The 16,759-nt window shown below is 37.6% G+C and overlaps 1 protein-coding gene across 4 annotated transcripts in view; it reads left to right on the top strand.

Moving 5' to 3' along the window:
- kcnt1b (potassium sodium-activated channel subfamily T member 1b) overlaps nucleotides 1-16,759 on the top strand; it is a 113,590-nt gene that overhangs the window by 80,616 nt on the left and 16,215 nt on the right. For 2 of the 4 annotated variants that reach the window (XM_030143100.1, XM_030143099.1), the window contains exons 17-28: nucleotides 41-149; nucleotides 237-345; nucleotides 7,179-7,328; nucleotides 8,567-8,802; nucleotides 9,133-9,153; nucleotides 11,220-11,433; nucleotides 13,298-13,403; nucleotides 13,506-13,678; nucleotides 14,565-14,636; nucleotides 15,296-15,430; nucleotides 15,757-15,868; nucleotides 16,542-16,670. In XM_030143100.1, the coding sequence (XP_029998960.1) occupies nucleotides 41-149; nucleotides 237-345; nucleotides 7,179-7,328; nucleotides 8,567-8,802; nucleotides 9,133-9,153; nucleotides 11,220-11,433; nucleotides 13,298-13,403; nucleotides 13,506-13,678; nucleotides 14,565-14,636; nucleotides 15,296-15,430; nucleotides 15,757-15,868; nucleotides 16,542-16,670 (1,566 nt within the window). The remainder of the gene's footprint in view (nucleotides 1-40; nucleotides 150-236; nucleotides 346-7,178; nucleotides 7,329-8,566; nucleotides 8,803-9,132; nucleotides 9,154-11,219; nucleotides 11,434-13,297; nucleotides 13,404-13,505; nucleotides 13,679-14,564; nucleotides 14,637-15,295; nucleotides 15,431-15,756; nucleotides 15,869-16,541; nucleotides 16,671-16,759) is intronic. The other 2 variants (XM_030143098.1, XM_030143101.1) reach the window with 2 other exon arrangements.

Here is a 16,759-nt window from a genome sequence, read left to right as displayed (position 1 = left end):
GTTATCGAGTGGGGTTGGTAGACTGTTTCTTCCTTCACAGGATCATCAGACGATTTTGAGAGCTTGGGCCGCTAAAGACTTTGCACCAAACTGCCCGCTCTATGTCCAGATTCTCAAACCGGAAAATAAATTCCATGTCAAGTTTGCCGGTGAGTGAAAGTACAAGACAGTTAATGTTATCAAGCCAAAAATTGCAGCTAAATATAATTTTACTGTTGTTGACTCATTTCAATCAGATCATGTTGTGTGTGAAGAGGAGTTCAAATATGCCATGTTGGCCCTGAACTGTGTGTGTCCGGCCACGTCCACCTTAGTGACACTCCTGGTTCACACCTCCAGAGGACAGTAAGTGCATGCCGTTGTAGTACTTTTACCACTTTGTAACTTCAATCTTATTTAATGTTTTTCAGTTTTTTTGTTTTTTTTTAATTCTGTTTTTATTAGGATTTTCCATGGTTCACATGTTTATTCACATAAAAATTCACCATTCTCATCCATTCATCTGAAGATTACAACTGAATCACACAGCGATACGTCCGTGACTCCACAGACAATACAGATAAGGATGATTGGTTGTAGGGCTGCACGATATTGGAAAAAAACTGACATTGCGACTTTTTTTTTTTTTTTTTTTTTTTAACCCTGCGATATATATTGCGATTTGAAAAAATACTCAGGAGGATATAATAGCTGTGTGGTGCCAACGTAAGTGGTCAAACAAATTAGTTGTGTTACCTGTTGTTGTGGCAACAGGTGCAAGGCACTGTCGACAAAGAACACGTGTTTCAATATCATCCTTCTTATAGCCAAAATAATTCTAGATAACTGAAGTTGCTTTTCTTTTATGCACCAAGTCTTCATTTATGGTGATTTTCTCTTGTTCGCTGCTCATTTTTTAATATTGTTACCAGCGACTCACTCCAAACTGATTAAGAACGACTGTGATTGGTGGATCGCTGTGTGCCATGTGTGTCAGGTACCCTTGGAATTAGATGAGAACACGATGAGTTTATTTGCCTCCTACATTGCAGGACCTGCGATGTGACTATTGCGCACACGTACATCGTGATGTCGATGCTCAAACGATAAATTGTGCAGCTCTAATTGGTTAATTGGTCCTCCCTCAGCAATACAAAAGATGTAATTTATACAATACAAAATTAAGAACTAAACTCCCCAGAACAGGAATGCTGGGATGCACATTTGTGATATTAAAAAATTTAAAGAAAAAAAAACATTGATGCAAAAGGGTTAAAAAGGAAAAAGGGGTGACTGGACATAAGACATGGCCTTAGATAAATGATGGTCGAGCTGGTGTGACATACCTAATCCATCTTTCCAAAAGCAGACCTTGTTGTAGTCTTATTACAAAAGTAATTCTTTCCATCTTAAAAATGTCATAAATTACGTCAGTTCACTTCTCCACTGTAGGCTTTTCTAGTTTTAGCTACTTTCTTTTTATGGCTTTCCTACAAGCAGCACTTAAAATCTGAAATAAATATTTGTCGTTAGTGGAGACATTTTCTTATGGTAGAAGTTTTTCAGTTTTTTATAGAAACTAATAAATTATGTGGCACACCCAGAGGAGCAACTGTAATTAAAGATCAACATGTTCTCATATACACGTCCTAATGCCATGCATCAGTAGATTAATTTAGAGCAGATTAAAGTAAGATTATACACTTTACTAAAATGCCACTTGAGCTGCATAATGACCTTTTATATAATTTTATAATTTTTTGTTCGGCTTGACACCATTTTTAAATCAAGTCAGTTTATTTATAGGGCATGTGGAATGCATACGATGAAGATGTAGAGAGAAATGCGAGTGATCTGAAAAACAAATCAGTAAAATTGGATGTGGAATGAACAACAGTGTGATAAATTATCAAGCGATTTTATTAATTTTAAGCTGATAAGCTGATTTGATGAAACACTCATAATGTTTCATCATTTTCCGTGTCTTACGCTCATCATTCACAGCGCAAAACAGGATAATATTTATTATTTCAAGAAAGTGGCCTTGAGGGTAAAAGTAAAAAAACTAAATACATTTTAAAAATTAAGTGATGAAAAGGAATTAAACAAAATAATGACAGTGTGCGAATTGAAAATGGTCATGTCTGTCAGAGTCAAACCTTTATTTTGTTATAGCAATAGTAAGAGTCATTAAATTTTGATGGTAGTAGTTTGAGGATAATTGAATATGCCTTATGTTGACAAATGTATGACGTAACCATGAGAAATTTGCGATGTTTTCAAATTCCACGTAGCACACAGTTTTCCCCACTCTGCAGCCCATAGTGAAGGTTCAAAGGATGTGACGTGAATACAGCTTTAGCCTGTTGGAGAGACTGTCCCCACCAGCCTCCATGTACAGCAGGGGTCTCAAACTCATTTTCTTTCAAGGGCCACATTCAGCCCGATTTGATCTCCAGTGGGCCGAACCAGTAAAATTATAGCATAATAACATATAAATAATGACATCTCCAAATTTTTGTCTTTGGTTTAGTGCAAAAAAACCCTTTAATTATGAAAATACTTACTTTTATAAACTAGTCAAACAAAAAAGATATGAACAACCTGAAAAGGGTGAAATTTCTGAAGGAAAAAAAAGTGCAATTTTAACAACATTATGCCTTAACTCATCATTTCTACATGTGCATTATGGATCAGATCTACAAAGACACTAAACACTGAGTAACAGGCAGAAAATAGTTAAAATTGTGCTTAATTTTCTTTAGACATTTCAGGTTGTTCATATTTGTTCAGGTTATTCACATTTTATTGTTACAGGATAGTTTGTAAATGTAAATATTTTCATAATTTAATGTTATTTTTTGCACTAAAACAAAGACAAAAATTTGAAGTTTCATTATTTATAGGCATAATGTAATTTTTTTTTTCACATCAAACCAAGAAGAAAATATGGAGTCATCATTTTTTTGTAGGTTATTACGTTATTATTTTACTTGAGATCATATTGGTCTGTATGTGGAACCTGAACTAAAATGCCTTGACTGTGGAATTTTTGCACTTTGTAAATTCATCCCACGGGCTGGATTAGAACCTTTGGTGGGCTGCATTTGGCCCCCGGGCCGCATGTTTGAGACCCCTGATGTACAGTGTCTTATACTCAAAAAGCCTATGGAAACTCTAAAGGTGTACTGTCCCAGGGTTTCACATGACTCGTCTGTCTATTCATAGTTTTCATGAGACTCCGTAGACCTATTGTAAAGCCCACATGGAGGGCAAAATAGGCTTTCATCCCCTGCCCGCCAGTTCTTTTACGAGCTTTACTTAGCTTAAACGATACAGGGTTATTCAATCAGATGCATTAAGAGATGAGGAAACGAGCTTGGTTTATGCTTCTACAGACTCCTGCCTGGGAAAGAAAGCTCAGACAAAAGAAAATATATTCATACTTCTTCTATCACTGCCATGAAAGTGAATATTAAATGCAGAAATCCATCATCCACAGCAGCAGTCAATGGCGACTTATCTACACTCTGTGAACTGTTGACCTGACACTGGAAACATATTTAAGGGTGTCCACAAAGTCTCTTTACAATTTCACAAATTTATTACTAAAGCAAATGAACAGACAATTGTGTGGAAATTATTACAGAATGAAAAGTAGACATTGATGTTTTTTGCTTCATTTAATACATCTCTATATAAGCACAATTAGTAGCACAAAGATGGCACTGGATTTTTTATCATGTTCACTGTTCCCGTCTCCATAAATTTCTTGTGCCATGCATGAATTGACGGTCATGACGATGGATGTCTTCCATACTAAATCCTGTAGTTTCATTGAATCTTTGAATCCAATTTTGTTTCAATAAACCACAATACACATTGTACCTTTTCTTGAGGAGTAGCTAGTTTTTAGGGGTTTATTTAACAGTCTATTTCATCCACAGGGTACCTGAAATACACAAATGCAATGTGATTAAAAACTTTGATAAATACAGAGTACATAGAACAGATCTGAAAAACATATCTCATCACTTGTTTTTGTATTAATTGTAAAGAGACTTTGTGGACACCCTGTACTGCTGTATTCCAAATGCGATAACGCAATTGAAAACAAATCATTAAAGAGACTGTAATGTGTTAGTTGGATGTGTGTGGTGGTGGAATTGTTGTCTTTGCTGTTTTTGGTGGGTATATGGTGTGGAATTGCTGTTTTTGAGTTTGTGTTATGTTGTATGTTTTTTGTGAGTGATATGCTGTGTTCTCGTGGCTATACAGATTGTAAAAACAGTTTTCCTGTGAAGGACAAATAAATGTCCGTCCATCCATCCATCCATCCATCTTATAAACAAACATAGCACATATCTTTGTAAAAGGTGATCTCCTTTCCTTTTGAAAGGTGATCTAAGTATTTGTGGCTTCAAACAGATCCCAGCAGGTTTCCAGTAGGTGTCCTGTGGGCTCTGTGTTTTTGCTCTACAGGATTCTGAGCAGTTATGTGACTGAAACTCTGATTTACCCACAGCAGGAAGTCAGGACATGACCACACATTATTAACTGACTTGATGAGGGTTGCTTTAATCGCATTCATTGCTTTCTGGCATTTTTCATTAAGAGAAAATAATTTGGAAGTGCAAACGGCACCAGCTTGAGGTATAAAACATTCAAAATGAACACACTGTTTGATTGCTCTAAACGGATTATTTAAAGACCATTTATGTAAGGTTGATTCTGTCTCAGGGTTTTTGATCCACAGAGCAGTAGATCCGTGTAATTTTGCCTGTATTTTTAACAGTGTTGCTCTATTTGCATTGTGTCATGTTGTCACCATCGTAAACCTAAGACCACAATCAGTGGCTGTGGTTTTTGATAGTCATTTTGGAGTAAACAAATTGCTACAATTTCTTACTATAACAATAAATGTCATGGGATGATGATTGATAATAAATGGTCAGAGCAACACTGTTTTCAATAAAACATCAGTCATTTACATTCACATACAGTATAGTACTTCCATTATTAACTTGGAAGAATTTTTACCGCTTCCATTTTATTTTGACACTTTAATCTTGTTGCTCCATTTTTTGTGGCCACTTTTCATAATTTCTTAATGATAAACAGCAGTTCTGTGTCGTGAATGGTGAAACTAATGTAGTGAGAGAGGAAATAATTAAACATGGCTCTGTTTTCATCATATCATGACTGTTTTAATCATAGACTTTAAACAAATCCAATCACTTAATAACTTACCATTACATTTTTCATTTCAAATCCATTTTCATCACCTCTATTTTTATTAGATAGCTATTCTTTCTTCAGCCCCTTGTAATTTCTCAACAACTGTCAACCAAGATGCTTTACATAGAAAAAAAAAAGAATTAAACAGAAACAAACCACTACATGTAACTTTTCAAGGCCGGATTTTATATTTTGTCTCCGTTCATTGAGATTCAAGTCAATCAATGACATAAATTTCTCCTTTGAGAGCTGATGAATCGCTAAGAAACACTTCTCTTTTGTAACTTAAAGCCCTCCTAGTCACAAGTGCTCAGTTAATGTTTAATGGCATTTTGTCCCATCACTCATTTGGACAGATTCAATCCCTCTTGAGGATTAATAACTGAGAAGTTGGCCCGTGATGTGGCAGCAGAGTTTTTTTCAGATATATGGACTATGGCTGGTTTTAGTCTGTCTACTGTACCGTCACCTCTGCAGAGACTTATCAGTGTCAAGTCAATAAACACCACGCTGTTTCTTGTTTGGCCATAAATCTGTTTAACATACTGTGCAAGGTGACCACTATATATCCACTCCCACTTTTATGTTCACGCCGGAGACACGTCCAGTTGAATTTCCATTATGGAGACATGTAGCCTCAGGGCCGTGGAGGTGAAAGGACTGGTAATAGATATCTGCATGTCAGCCGTTAATTTAACCATCATCAACGTGATTAAAAGTTGTGCAGAGGATGAACTGCTCAGCTCAAAAGCTCCTGCAATGTTTTTGTTCCGTGATGAGTATTCTGACAAAAAGTAAAGACTGGGTTGTGAAAGGATGTGAAAGGTTGTTTAGGCCACGCAATTTATCAGTCTGGGGAAAATGAGAGCTGCTGAGCTGCAGAAGTGCTTTTGTTTATGAACCGACTCCAGGCCCATATTTACTTGGACTGCACAACAATGAAAAATAATTGAATATGTAAATTTGTACTGTATGTTTTCTGAAATGCATATTATGATTTGAAAAAAAAATAGGGATTTCTTGAATAGCTCTATTTGGAAATATGTCATTACTCTAGAATGATTGAGATGATGTAGTAAACATAGCATTTCATTGCAAATAAAAATAATAAGCTGAAAATGACTTTTTACTTTGGATGGTGTTCAGATCTGGCCACACTTTGTGGCGCCAGTTTACAGAACAAATTAGTTATTTTTACTTGCGCTGTGACAACACTTGCAAGGAAGTGTCAACTAAACGTTTGGTCAGCACCAATGCTTTTTATAGCCAAAATAACTCCATGCAAGTGATGTTTTCTTTTTGCCAGCAGTCATTCTTTTCAGTGTTCTGTCTCCTGTTCCTCACTTATTTTCAGGTTGTGGTCATTGAGTAGTGAGTATGTTGCTTGACAAATGTACTAAGAATGATTGTGATTGATGATTCATTGTGCATTAGAGCTGAAAAAGTGAAGCTATTAAAGTAATTGCCAACTATCAATTAATGGGGTTGGTAATTTTTAAGATAAAAAAAAATACGGGGCATTTGGAGAACACTTATTGATCAACTAATTGAACAGCTTTATAGGCTCTAAATGCTATAACTGGAACAGCACCCCTGCTGTGCATTTAGAGCCTGCATTTCATCAAGCAGCAGCAAACCCTCTATCCAAGAACCCTTCAAGTAGAGTAAATCAGACAGATTCCTCTTGTCTCTTGTAGATTATTTGAAAAATCAGGTAAGACCATGTTCATCTTTTTATATCAACCAGCAAAAAACTTGTACTGTAGCATGACAGGTTGGAGTCGATTTGCCTTATTTGACATTGCTTATCCTACGATGTGACATTGCCACATGTTCAGATCATAATGATGATGCTCAGACAGTGTTTAGTCCAGCTCTTGTTCTTTTCCTTCACATACTGTACCTGCTATCAACTAAGGTTTAAAGACTGAACCATGAATGTTACTGTCACTGTTTTCCAGAGAGGGACAACTGTCCCCAGAGCAGTGGCAGAGGACATACGGACGCTGCTCTGGAAACGAGGTCTACCACATCCGCTTGTGTGACAGCAAGTTTTTCGGGGAGTATGATGGGAAAAGCTTCACCTACGCATCGTTCCACGCCCATAAGAAGTTAGTAAAACTGACACCATGCAGTCAGAATATTTTAATCTCATTACAGTGTCAGAGTGAAAAGTTAAATCCAACAGTCTCTCTCAAGTTAAAGTGTACTTGTACTAAATTTTCATTGCTAGCTACAGTGGTGTGCAAAAATATAACACTTGTCGAATCTTAAGAAACTGGTGGTTTATTTGTTCCCAGAGCCTGAACTTCACTTTTTTGCCACTGCAAAAGGTAAAGGCAAAGGTACTGAGAATATTTCACCAACAATTTTATCAGTCCAGTCCTTTTTTTACATTTTACTCTAATATATCATGTGCCCCCCCCCCCCCCCCCGGCAACAATCTAAGGAAACTCTCTGGAATGAGCTTCTGAGAGCATGGAATGATATTGGGGTTGAAACTCTCCGAAAATACATCGACACAATGCAGAAAGATGCGCTGCTGTGATTGTTGCCAAGGGGGGGGCACACTAAATATTACAGTAAAATGTAAGAAAAAGGACTGGACTGATAAATTTATAGGTGAAATATTCTCAGTACCTTTGCCTTTACCTTTTGCGGTGGCAAAAAAGTGAAAGTCAGGCTCTGGGAACAAATAAACCACCATTATCTTAAGATTTGACAAGTGTTCTAATATTTTTGCACACCACTGTATTTCGAAAGATCATGTATGATGCTAGTGGCTCTGTCAGGTAACTTACATTGTAGCACATTGTCAAGTAGGTGTGAGTACTGAGTCACTGCTCCATGAGTCAGTCATGGTCAGTGACATGTTGCCTCCTTCATGGGCTGTTCCAGCACCAGTAATGATGTAGACAGGTTGTATTGTCGGTTTACCTGGGCTGCGATGGACTGGTGTCTAACCCTGTGCAGCAGACGCCAGTCTAAGATGACACATTATCAACCAGTGCAAAAATGCAAAGTTTACTGCAGCAAAAACAACACCCATGCACATGTACTCTCCACTCAATCTTGCTCACTGACTACTGCTTGTTTACTTAAACTTAATCACCTGGAATCAATGATGGTACGTCACTTCCGTTCATCAATGGCTGCTCCCCATAAGTTCTGCACCAGCGTGTAAGTCACGTAATAAAAAGGTCCAGTGTGGTGCATTTATGGTGATTTTTTTTTTTTTTTTTTTACTGAATTTGCATCTCTCTTGCTGATCAGTAATACACAAAGCACAATTAATGTCTTAAGCATGACCAGTACAGGTACACTTTAAAGGCTCCTTGTCACCCTGAAGGTATGGTGTGTGCCTAATCGGCGTCAAGAGGGAGGACAACAAAAGCATCCTCCTGAATCCCGGCCCCCGCCACATCATGGCCGCCACCGACACCTGCTACTACATCAACATCACCAAGGAGGAGAACTCAGCTTTTATTTTCAAGCAGGAGGAGAAACATAACAAGGGTCTGCCTGTCACCGGTCTGTACGATGCCCCCTCCAGGCTGCCTGTGCACAGCATCATCGCAAGCATGGGTGAGACCGGGACCCAGATAAAACTAAGCAGGGTTTAGGAGTGGAGAGTGTTGTAAGATTAGAAAAACCTGTAAAATATATTTGTTGTTGTAAGAGCAGGACTGCAGACAGAGGCCTGGACTGGATGAAAGGCTTTCTGTGTACGAAGAGAAAATGGATGCTTTGTTGTTGTTTACTCCAAATTGCACTCACACTGAAGACTTTTCAACATTAGCCGCTTGGGTGATGCTGAATGTTCTCATTGACTGTGATGCATGAACTTTTCTTACATGCTTTTTTACTTTCTTGGCTGACCTTTTTGTGTTGTGCTTTTTCTTTGACCTGTGAAAGTTGATCAGGCCACATCATATGGTAAGTCTGTGCATGACGCATCACCTCCTAACAGTCTTTTCTTACTTCTCGAGCTTCGTAGTGTTTAAAGTTTTAACAGTGTGTTAAGCTAAAACTTAGACAAAACAGGCTCTACAATTCATGAATAAGAAGTGTGTGGTCAGCAACAAAATGGCGTTAGCAAACCGATGTGTTTTGTTTTGCAAATACAAAATGTACCTCTTAGACACATTTATTACCCACAGGGACAACACATTTTCACTTTCAGGTGTTCGGGAGGGCATAATACTAGAGGCGTGCTCAATATGGAAGCTTCAGTGTATTATGTCATGCCAATCAAGTGACACAGAAACAATTACCATCAGGTATGATGGAATTAAAGGAATGAGCAAAAAGCAAAGACATTTAAAAATAATTAAATGTCAAGAAAGAGTGAAAATAAAAGCATGCAAGGCACAGGTTTTATTAAAAAGCTTTAGCTATGGCTCCATTCCCCTTAGTTGGAACCATCCTTCACAATTCCAAGACCCAAACCCCCACAGATGCAATTATTATTAATGGTAACACTTCCAACTACAGGGGTTGGACAAAATAATGGAAACACCTTCACCTCAAGATGATAATGCCCCAATCCATACAGCTAGAATTGTTAAAGAATGGCATGAGGAACATTTTAATGAAGTTGAGCATCTCGTATGGCCGGCACAGTCCCCAGACCTCAACATTATTGAGCATTTATGGTCAGTTTTAGAGATTCAAGTAAGACGTCGATTTCCACCGCCATCGTCTCTAAAAGAGTTGGAGGGTATTCTAACTGAAGAATGGCTTAAAATTCCTTTGGAAACAATTCACAAGTTGTATGAATCAATACCTCGGAGAATTGAGGCTGTAATTGCCGCAAAAGGCGGACCCACACCATATTAAATTATATTTTGTTGATTTTTTAAGGTGTTTCCATTATTTTGTCCAACCCCTGTATGTTTTCTGCTGTAATAAGACAAAACATCTGCTGTGAAAAGGCCAGGTGATCCCCTCTATAGCAGATGATGCTGTAAGTTACTTCACAAATTTTTGAGACAAGGACCTCAACTCCAAAATGATGCCAATGTGGAAATATTTTCAAGTTGTAAAACCACTGACAGTCATTGGGGGTGTTTCCCAAGTCTCATAGATTTGGACTGAACTTCTCTCTTAAATACCAATAAGTTAGTTGCACAATGCTTGGTGAAGTGTAACGTTTTACTGACTCGGTATGCTACAACGTAGCATTAGCTGCACTCTGACTCCTCAGACTCTCGTAGTTCTTCCCCTTTTTGTCCAAATATGGTCTCTTCTCCTCCAAAAAGCCAAAATGAAAACAACCAAATCACATACTCACAATTTAAGAGCAGGTCACAAACAGATGGGTGACGCTGTTGTTCTGCTATCCACTAATGACATACAGTTTGTAATTTTGCCAAGGGTCAAATCATGTTACACACATTGTATTTGTAGCTGTTTTAGTTCATATCCACTCATCACTACTTTTACCTCCTTTTGATATCATATCTATGAAACAACTACAGGATGTATTTGTTTCATATGTTTTGTATTTGGAAACCACACCGTGCTAGTTTATGAATCCCATTTCATCTGTGGGCAGTTTTGTTTGTTTTAAGAATGAAAGAATGAGCTTAATTATATCATATATCTGACTCACCTGATATATGTATTACACACATACCATACATCATATCCCAGCAGTCACTATGATGTATGTTAGGTCTGTCCTAATTGATAAATGCAGAGTTTTAAAGCAGGTCGCACACTATCTGTTGTGTACAGTTGTTTAAAAAAGCAATGCATTTTCTCCTCAAGGTCCAATTACTGAGCTAAAGAAGGTTCTGGGGTTGTAGATAGCAAAATGCTGAAGAAGCTCAGTGTGAACTTGAAAAGTAATTTACCAGCACCAGAATGAGATGAAATAGCTATGGGTCGGTCATGAGTAAATGTGCTGCGTGAGCTGTATTTAATAGCCTGCTATGTTGTTGCTCAGTGGCGTGCATACTCTCCACTACATTACCGTCGTAATCTCTTGGTATTTTTAGGCACGGTAGCCATAGATCTGCAAAACCCAGATCCTCCTGAGGAAAGCGGCAAGCTGACCTTGCCGACAGAGAACGGTGCCGGGAGCCGCCGACCGAGCATCGCACCTGTGTTAGAAATCGCTGACTCTTCTGCAATTCTGCCCTGTGACCTCCTCAGCGACCAATCAGAGGATGAAACCAACCAGTCAGACGAAGAAGGTTCTGTAGGATCAGAGTAAGTGGGGAAGGAAGGGGGAAATTTTATGGATTTTGATGCATGTCCGACCTCCAGCAGATTACTCCAAACATGGATGTAGCAATAAAAAAATAAGATAAAATAAAATAAAAAAATAGGCGTGCCATCATTCTTTAAGCGACAGTGCTTTAAGGTTGATTGATCTCCTGTCGCCTCCTCTCCTTCATGTCTCAGTGGTTGTTGGAGGGGAGATGGATGGGCCTGGAATAGGTGTGTAATCTGTGTGTCATGAGGCTGTAAGGAGGTCTAGTGGCAGTGATAAATGCGGATGGCCCAGCAGAAAGATCAGCACTTTTCCTCTGAGGTGAAGCTGATAAATGTTGACCTTGCATACAGTATGTGTTCCCTCTGACATCCATCTACCAGGAGGATGGACAGATGATCGGTTAATAGCGGATTAGCAGGTCCCAAAAAATCACTTATTTCAACTGAGCTTTTTATCTCCTCCCTAACTTCTCTCTGTGCTGTTTCATCAGACTGAGATATGTTCAGAATTGAGTGGTTTCTAGCTTGTGCCTCGCAGACTCTGCTGTAGCCCCATGACGCTTGTGTAGTTTATCTTGTGTAAGTGTTGTCAGACACAGCAAGTGGTGAGGAAAAAAAGGCAAAATGCAGAAGAGACAGGAAATCAACCATAAGGACCCACAGTGCCATCATGTGGTGAATTTCAGCTACTGCTAAAAATCAAAGTTTCTTATTGGTAAACAAGAGGACGCCATGAATATGATTAGGGTAATTGCAGTCGGCACATTACAAATTAGTGGACAAATCGATTCACTTCTTGCAAAACAAAGCAAAGCATAAATGAAAGTAAACGAGCTATAAACATAATTTGTCTCCGGGTGTATAAACCTGGATCAAACATAATGTGATCTGTTCTGAGATATGTTTTAAGTAATTGATGGTCAAATTGATGGTCAGGGATATAAAATATGGAGAAATATGTGGTAACATTTATAGTAATGCACACATATTTACCATAAACTAGTTGTTTGATGACTTACTTGACAACTACTAGGCCACCATTCAACATCCTGCTTTTTGATACTGCTTATTGATTGAAAAGAAGACAGTTATACATGAATTGGGATCTAAATGTACCTAAATCTAAATAAGAGCTTTCATTTCAAGGGACTTCCTGGTTAAATTTAAAAAAAAAAAAAAAAAAAATAGACTATATGCTATACTATAATATAATATAGACTATGCTATGCTGTATACTATAATATAGAGTATGGGCCTTGGAAAGGTGGTAGTACCTCAACATCATAATTCACATACTAATAATATTGTTTCTTACTATGAAAAACAACCAGTATTTAATCAATCATTCCAAAAATATTACCAGTACTAATACTGATTCCTGTTCTCCCTCTGTGATTGTTCTTTTAGGCACATTTATTACTAAGAAAATTACAACGCACATTACAATATAAATGTTGAGTTGAGGTATTTTTCAGGTCAAATGCATTTTTTGCCATAATAGAGGTTTTTTAAATCATATCATAAATATGCAAGAAAGGCGTACAACTCTGAGATTTATTCCTAAGGGTCTGGAGTGTGTGCTTTAAAAGTATCAATATTCAGTTCCCACACCCATTAATAAGTGCTTTATAATAACTAATAAGAGCCAGTTTGCCACTAATATGTATATTAATAAGTAACTATGCTAATGGTGAGTACATATACCCTAATAAAAAAGTCTTATGAAATATTAAAGACTGCTGGATATTAACTGAACATTCCCAGTGGTGTTTTACTTAAATCTTTGAACGCTCAGGTGACTAAATGACCGTGTTGGATATCCTGGTTTCCCACTGAGCCTTCTGTTTCTTTCTGTCAGTTTTGTAAAGGGCTACCCTCCTAACTCGCCGTACATCGGCAGTTCTCCAACTCTGTGCCACCTCCTGCCTCAGAAGGCTCCATTCTGCTGCCTCCGTCTCGACAAGGTGAGCAGTGACGAGCTCAACGCCTCCAACAAATACAGAATATAAATATAAACTGAACTCAACAATACCCAAATGACTTATATTTAATTTGTCTCCACACAGGGCTGTACGCATAACAGCTTCGAGGACGCCAAAGCGTACGGCTTCAAGAATAAGCTGATTATAGTTTCTGCGGAGACGGCAGGGAACGGACTCTACAACTTCATTGTTCCTCTGAGAGCTTATTATCGACCCAGGAAGGAGCTCAACCCCATAGTGCTGCTGCTGGACTATCCGTAAGACTCCCAACCCGACGTTTGTTTGGTGATTTGACTACAAAGGAGCTGCAGCTGCATAATGTTATCATAAATTGTACTCAGTAATGTGGCATTAGGTTTTAAGTTGTGGATTCAAACTCATATACCACGACATGTACATATTTTATATATATATACATATATATATATATATATATATATATATATATATATATGAGGAGTAATAATTACATGCACGTCACGTAGGTGTGAGACTATTAGAGATATTACAGATTAAAGATGAAGCGTCTGCATACCTCAGGCCACAAAATTTATTCATCAGGTCAAAATGTCAACATGTAGACAAAAATCTACTCACTTCCGATTCTGACCTTCACTAAAGCAATTAAATGTGAGAACATTTTCAGGCTATGAGAGTAACTACATACCCTTACATCAACATGGATGAAAGATGGTTTTGCATTATTAATTAAAACCAACGCTTCATGGAGGAAAATGAAAAGGAGGTCAGGGATTGCAAAGAAATGAGCAGAGATTCTGTCTCCATCTGGCTATTTGTGTGTTGGATCGTATTTGCATTTTGTGTTTGTGGACACTGGAAATGCATAAACACGCACAAGTGTTTTCATATGCTTGCAGTTTAAAAGAAGAAATGCCTCTCAGCAGAGAATAGATAATATTAGCTGGAAATATGGGTGAACTTTGCTTTTGCATTATTCAGAAACAGGAGGTCTTTCTGCATAAGGGAGCCCATTACCATGACGTCTATGCATACAAGTACATACTATATACAGATATATGTATTCATCTGTCCCCTTAATCAGCAAATTTTATGTGTTTTTGGCTTTTTTAGTAAGACTATTTGTGTGTGATAGTAATTTGTGATGTTTCCTGTCTACTACAGGCCAGACAACCACTTCTTAGAGGCCATTTGCTGCTTTCCAATGGTTTACTTCATGGCTGGCACAATCGACAAGTATGTACTTTTTTAATGAAGTAATTATTCATTTGATAAACTCTGGGGTCTTTTCAAGCTCTTACTAATCATACATCACCTTATCCATAAATAATAAAGGTATTTGATATATAATTATAATTCTTAGCACTCAAAAGATTCTTAAAAATGATATAAAGAGTAGTTAAAATGTGGATGTTGAGAAATCAGCCTAAGACATGGCATTCAAGTTTGTGAAAGTACAATTCTTAAATGTCAAACAAAAATGAGAATTTGACAGAGAATAAAACTGATAAAAAAAAAGAAAAGAATGAAAGAAAAAGGTCATCCCAGTAATAACGCTTACTGCTGCAGATTATTTCTGTAATCGTGAGCATTGGGCTGTTACTTGTTCGATAATATGTCCTTTTGTTTGTGATTCTTTTGTTTCTTTCTCATTGATCAGATTTATATTTCCACACTGTTGGGTTTGTGGTTATGCTGTCTGATCTCATATTTACACTTATTGGCAATTTCTGTTTGATATTTAAGATGTTGAAAAAGATTTTAGTCATATAAATACTGTGTGTTACCATTAGTGCGTCTAAAAAATTCATTCATATTATATCCAAGAATTCATATTTTCATGACACATCAAAGTTGAGTTATATTTTTGACACTGGTGTTTTTCACTGGTACAGTTTGGACAATCTGCTCCAGTGTGGAATAATCTACGCTGACAACTTAGTGGTTGTGGATAAGGAGAGCACCATGAGCGCTGAAGAGGACTACATGGCAGACGCTAAAACCATCGTCAATGTCCAGACTATGTTCAGGTAACAAAGAGACTGTCATACAAACCGACAAAGTACAGACCTGTCAGAACCTGCTTATCCCTTAACCTGCACCAAATTCAGTTTCTTAACTCTTTCACTTGTTGTCATTAATAATATACCCTCTGGTATGGATGCTTGTTTTGTTTTGGAGTTTACCAGCATGACTTTATCTTAAAGTGTTTTAAGAGATAAAGTGCTACTGCCACAACAGCACTAGTCATTTATTTAACAGCCGATATTAAAAGCGTTTATCAGTGTCACACAGGGTCTTCCCTTTAGCACAGAGCATTTAATCTCCCTGTGTTGTGTTTGTTGTCCTCTGTCAGATTGTTCCCCAGTCTCAGCATCATCACTGAGCTCACACATCCATCCAACATGAGGTTCATGCAGTTCAGAGCAAAGGACTGCTACTCACTCGCTCTGTCCAAACTGGAGAAGGTGAGCTGAGGGAAAAGTATAACCCGACTCCGACTCAGATTAATGTTGTTTATTCTTCTGTGTACAGGTGTGAAACTGTGATAAATCTGTGGGGCGTTCCACCAGATTGTTAGAAGCATTTTTGCCTCTTCAATAGCAATACAAGTCCTTTCATTTCCATTTTTCTTTTTCCTTTCCTTTTCTTTTCTTTTCTTTTCCTTTCCTTTCATCTCCAATTTTCTTTTCCTTTTCCTTTTCCTTTTCCTTTCCTAAAATTAATAAAGCAGTTTCATTTTCCCCAAAACAATGGCTGTGATGTATTATGTGCTGGGGCATTTTCGTACACATTCATGTGCTTTTATATCTGTTTATGCTGAACTAAATGGAAAGAATAAAATCAAATTCAATTCATCTTGAATGGATAAAGATGCTCAACAATCTTTAGACCTGTATCACAGCCAGAAACAAACAAAAGATCATTTTTCATATGTTTTTCTCTTGTATACAGTACTTTGTATAATATAATAAACTTTCTTAGATGTAACAAAACACATAGCTACAAGGTTCTTCAAAATTCTGAAATAAGAAAGTAACAGAGCAGAAAGTCAAGGCTGAGTAAAAATAGCAATAGTTCAGTCAACTGACAAGTAAAAAGGAGTTTTTTTTTTCTAACTTGTTTTCTCCTTTTCTCCAGTGTTTATTTGTTTGTGACTCTTTTCAGATTGAGCGCGATAAGGGCTCCAACCTGGCCTTCATGTTTCGGCTGCCATTTGCTGCAGGCAGGGTGTTTAGTATCAGTATGCTGGATACACTGCTTTACCAGGTGAACTAACACTTGACAGATATCAAAATAAATACAGCCTTAAGTGACACACACTACAGCAGCAAAATAAAACTCTGAGGTGGTATTCC

This window comes from Sphaeramia orbicularis, chromosome 9 (assembly GCF_902148855.1).
Source record: "Sphaeramia orbicularis chromosome 9, fSphaOr1.1, whole genome shotgun sequence".
Taxonomy (NCBI): Eukaryota; Metazoa; Chordata; class Actinopteri; order Kurtiformes; family Apogonidae; genus Sphaeramia; species Sphaeramia orbicularis.
Note: the sequence above shows the minus strand (reverse complement) of the source record. Positions and strands in the feature narration are given on the sequence as shown.